Source organism: Lissotriton helveticus, chromosome 5_1 (genome assembly GCF_964261635.1).
Source record: "Lissotriton helveticus chromosome 5_1, aLisHel1.1, whole genome shotgun sequence".
Taxonomy (NCBI): domain Eukaryota; kingdom Metazoa; phylum Chordata; class Amphibia; order Caudata; family Salamandridae; genus Lissotriton; species Lissotriton helveticus.
The window spans coordinates 1,602,359,367-1,602,366,927 of record NC_136065.1 but is presented as its reverse complement, the minus strand read 5'-3'; the positions used below and the strand labels follow the sequence as shown (position 1 = coordinate 1,602,366,927).

At 41.3% G+C, this 7,561-nt stretch overlaps 1 protein-coding gene across 1 annotated transcript; it reads right to left on the bottom strand.

Moving 5' to 3' along the window:
* Positions 1-3,420: 3,420 nt before the first annotated feature.
* On the bottom strand, positions 3,421-4,350 carry LOC144753730 (olfactory receptor 6B1-like). The gene has a single exon (XM_078641313.1). The coding sequence runs from the start codon at positions 4,348-4,350 to the stop codon at positions 3,421-3,423; it is 930 nt and encodes a 309-aa protein (XP_078497439.1).
* Between the last annotated feature and the right edge of the window lie 3,211 nt (positions 4,351-7,561).

Below are 7,561 nucleotides of genomic sequence, written 5' to 3'. Positions count from 1 at the left end.
GTGGTATAAATCTTCACATACTGTTGGAAAAAGTGTTCAAGTTGTTTAGAAAGGTATTTGTGTCAGATTTGTAGTTGATGGGTTAGAGATGAGTTCAAACAATAGGTGATTTACGGAGAAGTTTTTAAAGGATTTGCAGATTTTGTCCTATCTTTTGAATGTATCTTAGTTTTTTGGTAGGACACTGAGCAGGAAGATAGGAACGGCAAACTGGCCCGTCTGAATAAGAGGTATTTGTGGTTTTAATTGAAATGTTGGCTCTGAAATGATCTGGAAATTCATCAATGAAGTGCTTGTTCTGCCCTGGAGGCTTGTAGATAATCTGGAAGATGTGGCCTGGGTTGCAGATAGTGAGTCACATTATTTTAGCTGCTCCATGGAGTTAAGTGTTTCCCTGCGTAGGGTGCAGGACAAGAAGGACTTACCTATTACAGTGACACCTTTTCTTTACTATTGTGTGCATTTACATGATGCAAGTTGGAGCCTTTGGAAAGAAAGAATAAGATGCGTGAATATGTGGTGGTCAACCATGTTTATGTGAAGAAGAGGACATCTAGCTTGTGATAAGGTGATGAGGTTTGCTAAGTCTGGCGTGTGGAATACTACAGACTGAGAATTCATGATCATGAGTTGGAATGTATGTTCTGTAGTTTGAGGGTGTCATTTAGTGGGATATGGATCTAATTGTTGTGTAAAGGCAATGTGAGTGTTTGGGTTGTCTGTGTCTCGGTGTGTTTGTGGGAATTGGCAGTATTTGGTGCTGGGCAAAGCACATGCTTTTATCTTACCATGCAAGATTCATAGGAACAGGGGCTCTGGCTCAAGGCCCTTCCTTGCCTTAACAAGCAATACCCTTGATTGTGTCTGCCCCTCAATGGGGATACCAGGGAGATGGGCTGCACGGACTTGTTAATTGAATTAGGAAGAGGGAGGAAGTGATGCCACTTCCTGTACAGATTGATTATAGAAATTAAAGTCCTTGTTCCTGGCTTCTTCTTTTAAAACTTGTTTAGGCTGGGAACCAGTGATGTCCGTTCCTTTGCAGATGGATAATGTGAAAGGAAGTCTTCTTTCCTGGCTTTGTCTTTTAAAGATGATGTTGGTGTGAAACCAGTTAAGCTACTTCCTCTGCAGATAGATGATAAGAAATGCACTGATGTCTTTTCCTGTGCAGATGGATGATGGGGAATAAAAATCCATTCCTATCGCTCCCTTGTGGATTTTACAGTGAAAGTGTACAGAAATACATTCAGAAATATGCATGCAAACTTCTATGTTTGGTATATAAATGTGGAATGGCAATAGGGACTGGCTTGAAAATTGGGAATAACATCTAAAAAGTAGTAGGAATTTAAAATGTTTGCTTATTTGGCTTAACCGTAATGGACACTGCCATGCTTTGTTGCTGATGCTACCTTGGCATTACCAGATGTGCCCATCACCAAGCCTCGGATGTGCTCCATCCCGGCTCATGAGAATTAACAGTTTGAAAACTTGTTTGCTCTGTTGAATTTTTACATTATTGTTTCTCTTGAAGATACTTTCCAAATCTCATGAGCATTTCACCTACCTGTTCTCTTAGTGGGGAGATTGTCATTTGACCAATTTTATTACTGTTTCTGTAGCAAATATATATTGGGGCTTTTGGCTTGTTGGAGCCATTCTGCATTGCTAATATATGAGGGATCTCCTTGCCAACAATCTCTGTAATTACCAGACTAATTTATTTATTTATTTAATTTATTAAAGTTATTGTTCTTACCATCGATTTCCGAGCGCCTAGAGACCTGTAGGTGATTGGGCGCGCTACAAATCAAAAATAACAATAACAATAACAATAACTAATCATTTTTGACACTAAACACTTTCAGACTCATCTGAAACAGCAGAAGGAATTTTGAATTGGCAGAACTTGGAATTTTGTCCGGGAATACCCCACTCAATGTGAAGAGCTGGAGCTATATCAGACCCCAACTGAACAACCCCAGGCATGAAGGAAACATTAAGAATTCTCCATGAGAACCTTGGATGGAGGCAGGCTCAGTGTTCAGTTCCCTAATCACGTCAAACAGTCTAGAGCAATGTATTTAAAAAAGGTTACCTTGGTGCTTATTAAGTACACATTATGCATGATTTTATTATTTTATTTAAAGATAATGTTATGGAGGCAGGTGACAATGGGCTGAAAATGTTGGGCAAGAATGGGCAAGCTAGAGAACTAGAATTCTACATTATTAGATCATAAAACTCAGAAATTAGAACTATAGTTGCCTAGGTCTTAGTGCAGACCATATAACATATATCTGTTGTAGGAGACACTCTGGTTCAGTTGCTCCAGACTCTGTGTGCTTTTACAGCCGTGACCAGAGGTGTACAGTTGCAACAACGCCAATGGGCAAGTCAGAACATATGTTCTGATATTCCTCGCTTGTAGCTAGCTGGGAAGAGCAGTTAGGCTGTGGCTCTTCAACTCCCTCTATCTTCACCCACCTCCTCCATGGGGATGAGCTGCAGCTGAAGGTGGCAGACTACTTATGCTTTTTTGTTAATGAGTGAGATTTTAGTAGGGAAAGTGTTTTCTAAGCACCACCTAGAAGGACTCATACCTATGTAATGCACCACCAATGTAGCAACAGAGACATGGTAGACAAGCTGCAACTCTTAGGGCTAGATGTACGATCAGTTGCAGTGCTTGAAAATGGAAAATCTGGCAGTTTGCGACGTCTAAGAAGGGTTGTAACCTATTACCGACTTGCAAAATAGGGTTTGCGAGTCACAATCAGGAAGGGGCGTGTCTAAGGCATCCCTTCCTAATAGCGAGTTGTAGGGGAATGTACACTTGTTTTGAGGCCGCAAATGTGGTTGCAAAACAATCACAGTTACCACCAATTTCAAATTTGCAAATGGGAATGGGTCCCCAGGAGGCCCCTTTCTCTTTGTGTTTGGCAGCGAAAATATTTTTAAAGTGCCGACCACCCTTCAAAAAAATGAAAGAAAACTTTTTGTTTTTCTTTTAAATGCATCCTGTTTTCCTTTAAGGAAACCGACATGCATTTGAAAAAAAATACTGCTTTATTTAAAAAGCAAACACAGACATGGCGGTCTTCTGCTTCCGGGCTGATCACCATCCCTGTGTTATTGCCCATTACCAATGGGTTGCAAATTGCAACCTAGCTCATGAATATTGATGAGGCAGGTCTTTGAGACACATTAGTGCACTTCCTATTATGACTCACAAATTATGAGTCGCTAAAATTTGCAAAATGTGAGTCGCAAAAGGAAATGGTCATACATGTGGTCCTAAGTCTCCGGGTACTCAAATATCTAATTTGGTCTCTATATTTTTTTATTTCCTATGAATGATGCTTTCTGCAACACAATTGTTGCAGTATCATTGCTTCTATGCTGAAATACATTTTGTCATAAGGTTTTATGCCTCACTAACTTATTGATGGCATCTTTCACATCTTTGTTTCTCAGAGTGTAAATAAAGGGATTGAGTAAAGGAGTTACTATGGAATAGAACACGGATACTACCTTATTCATCTCTGAAAATCGTGCCCTGGGTCTGATGTACATGAACATAACTGTTGTATAGAATATGACTACTATGATGAGGTGAGAGCTGCAAGTGGAGAAAGCTTTGCCCCGGCCTCCGGAGAGGGGAATCTTCATAATTGTGCTAATAATGTAAATGTATGAGACCATGGTAAGCATGAATGAGCTCAGTACAATAATGAGAGCTAGAATAAAGTCAAGTAGTTCAATCAGTCTGGTTTCTGAACAAGACCGGTTCAACAATGGGTCAGCATCACAGAAAAAATGGTTGATTATATTTGAGCCACAAAAAGAGAGATGTAGCACCAAAACAACTGGTACCAGCATAGCCAGAAACCCAGTGCCCCATGAGCAAAAAGAAGCCCAAGTGCATGTTCTATGAGTCATAACTGCAGTGTATCGTAGTGGATTACATATTGCCAAATATCTATCAAATGCCATGACAGCCAACAACAGACACTGAGTGGATCCAAGAGAGAAAAAGAGATAGAATTGTACTATACATCCATACAATGAAATTATGTTGCTCCTCATTAGGAAGTTGGCCATTAGTTTGGGGGTTGTCACAGTTGTGTACCAGATCTCCAGTACCGATAAGTTACAGATAAAGAAGTACATTGGTGTGTGGAGGTGGCGATCCAGTCTCACCACAAGAATAATGACAGCATTGGCTGTGACAGTCCACAAGTACATAGTAGCAAAGACAAAGAAAAACAACAGCTCCAGCTGAGGTGTGTTTGGAAATCCCACCAGGATGAACTCAGTGACTTCTGTTCGATTTGTAAAATCCATGTTCAATTGTTCTGTTTTCTGAAAAGGAACATATTCCATAAATAAATCATTCATTCAACCAAAAACATGTATCTTGAATGGTTCATGTCTATAATACATCATCCAAGTCAGGAGTAATTACTTTTTAGCTTTGTTCAGAGAGGTGTGTATTCCAAAGAAAAACTCCAAGCAAATATACCATGTTGACTTTGGAGATACAAAAAGATTCTCGAAGGGGAGACATAATAACTGGAAGGCAGACACCTAGTAGAAAAGCTTGTGGCCAGATGAAAATGTACCACAGCTAAACTAACTCTGCTTTTCAGGACTCGTGTCCCTGTCTGAAATTTCTGAATTTGCATCTTTTGCACTCTGAAAGACCCCTATATCCAGCCTGAACTCAAGCTCCTCTCTCTGACCTGTTCCACATATCCACCTTTAAGGAAAATTCTTGAAGCTGAGTTTGTGATGCAAAGGAGCCTAGCAATGTTTCATAATTTATGTAGGATAGCTTGTGCTCAAAATATGAGCAAGTAAGCTTGCAAGCCAATGATTGAGCAGCTTTTAGTTTTGGTGTTAGCCAACATTTTCTGATTTTACTAAAATGTATACAATACGCTTACATATAGGAGCTTTCAGCCACCTTTCTTGATCCATTGGTCTGTGGCTGTGTCATTCACATTTTGGGTCCAACCACTACAGCATACAGCATGTGGCAGTAGGTCAACTTACATAACCGCTTAACCGTGGCGGCAATTCCGCCACGGTGTGGCGGTTTCGCGCAGTGGGCGGGGCTGCATCGGCCAACGGACGTGCGCAGCACTACGAAGGTAGTGTGCGCGATGGCCGTTAGCCGACGCCAGCAGCGAAGGGGTTAAGCAACTGTTTGTGTTTACATTGAGTTACAGTATTTTGTGTTCTCTCAAGGAGAATATCAGCACACAAGCTAGTTTCCTTCAGTGCCAGTGTTAGTTTTACCTTTATAATTAGTTAAGTGTGGCATTTGTGTTTTGAGCCTGCCGTGATTGCAGGAGGCTTTAGATGTCCATTCCATCGTTACTAGATCTCATCTCCTGCCAATGCTTTTGTAAATTTCTTTTGGAGTATTTTTTTTGTCTGCCCGCAGCTATTTCACAGCATACCAGATTGTGGCAATTTGAAATTGTTCTGTATTAAGATATCCTCGTTCTACTTTGTTCTTTCTCTCCTTCTTTTGTTCATTCATTCTTTCCTTCTTTCTTTCTCTTTCATTCTCTCTTTCCTGCATAATTTTACTTTATTTCTCATTCTACTTTCTTTCTTTCTTTCTTTCTTTCTTTCTTTCTTTCTTCCTTTCATTCTTTCTTTTTTCTTCCCTTCTTTCTTTCTTTCTTAATTTCCCTTTTTCCTTCTCTTGTAATTTCTTTCTCTCTCTTTCATTCTCTTTCCTTCTTTCTCTGTCCCACATCCTTTCTTTTCCCTTTTTTCATTGTTGCCGTCTTTCCTTCCTTCTTTCTTTCTCGTTCCATTTCTTTCTTTCTTCCTTTCTTTCTTTCTTTCTTGAGGTCTGTAGGAAATATCAGACGTATTGACTTTTTAGGTCTGTGTTAGCCAAGACCTTTGATTTTACTCATACTTATATATATAACAGATACTTATAGGTGTTTCATACGTTGAGAGGCAGTGTATCAGCCCACCTCAGCCTTTGGCTGATTTTAGTATGGGTTACAGCATACCGTCCTTTCACAATGAACACTTCAACACACAAAGTACCTTCCTTCTGTGCCAGAGAGTACTATGGTAATGACGGGCACTTTTTTGCCTGCAGGAAATTATTTCTTTTTCATATTGTTGAGGCCCGCATATTCCCAAAGAATAAAGTTCTGCAAAAACCATGAGAAAACAGTAATTGCCAGAAGGCTGGCAGGCCAATGACAGACCTAATGGCTGTGCCAATGCGTGTTCACAGTGCTCACAATGTAAGCTACTTCTTTATTATACATGGGACACACAGGCTTTGTAGTAACTGGTAAAATGGTGGCACAGTAACTGGAAATCAGCAGTTTTTGGGAGGCTGTGATCGACGATGTGAAATCCTGTGCCTGGGATGTGTCATTCAGTGGTCTCGTTGAAGAGTTTGGTGAGGTGATGCGTCACCCAGTGGGTGCAATGTGTCACAATGCTTGAGTTCTGATGGCACCACAATTGGCAGAGCACATTCAGGCCCACTTCCAAGGGTCTAGGACTGGGGTGCCTTCACTTGGGAGGGCACGTCTCACAGATGGCAGGATCCAGGTGCTGGGTACAAGATGGAGGAATCCTGTTCTGTCCCTGAGGCTTTTTATCAGGAGGTCAGCCAACTAGCCCGAGGGGTCACTCTGGTGGTCCTGGGTTCAAGTTGCAGTTCCAGTCCTTTTCAGTCAGGGAGTAGGGCAGCAGGGCAGCAGAGTAGCAGTCCTTCTTGCACCAAAGCAGCACAGCAGTCTTCTGAGTCTTTTACGAATCCGGATGTGCACTTAGGAGTTAGGGTCTGAGGTCCAGCATTTATAGATGGTTCCCAGTTTGAAGTAGGAGACGTTTCTGGAGGGTTCCACCTCGCCGAGGTGTCAAGCATCCCCTCCCTCCCTGTGCTGGCCCAGGCTTGTCTGGATATGGAAACGACTAGTGACAAACCCTTTGTCAGTGTGCTCTGGTAGAGCTTTGGTGATGTGCAAGTCAGGGTACCCCTTCCTGTCAACACCTAGCTTCCCTTTCTCTTACTGTCTGGGAGCAGTATACAAAGACCAATTTCCAGCTACACCTAGTCATGTAACACATGAAAAGGCTGCTGGCACCAAATAGTTGGGGCAAGAAAATGTCAACTTTCTAAAAGGACATTTTCAGATGCATGACTTGAAATCTGCCTTTAGCAATAAAGAGAGCTTTACAGTGTACTTCTTTAGCCATCAAACTCGACCTGTCTACCTGCTCCCAATTGAAAGTTATCACTTATTAAGTGCAATAAGGAAATCCAGTCTTAGCCTATTGAAGAGGTCAACCTTGAAGTAGATGAAAAATGAACATGGGTTTTTCACCTGTCTACCTGCTCCCAATTAAAAGTTATCACTTATTAAGTGTAGTAAGGTAACCTAATCAAACTCAATGGGAGAGATAGGCCATGCCACCTTGTTTTACCGGGACGTGTAAAACTTAAAACTACTTTTCCAACTTATTTAATGCATTGCACCCTGCCCTGTGGGCTGTTCAGGGGCTG

Excerpts from the sequence above, each read along its gene's own strand:
- LOC144753730 (XM_078641313.1), bottom strand. The coding sequence starts at position 4,350 with ATGGATTTTACAAATCGAACAGAAGTCACTGAGTTCATCCTGGTGGGA.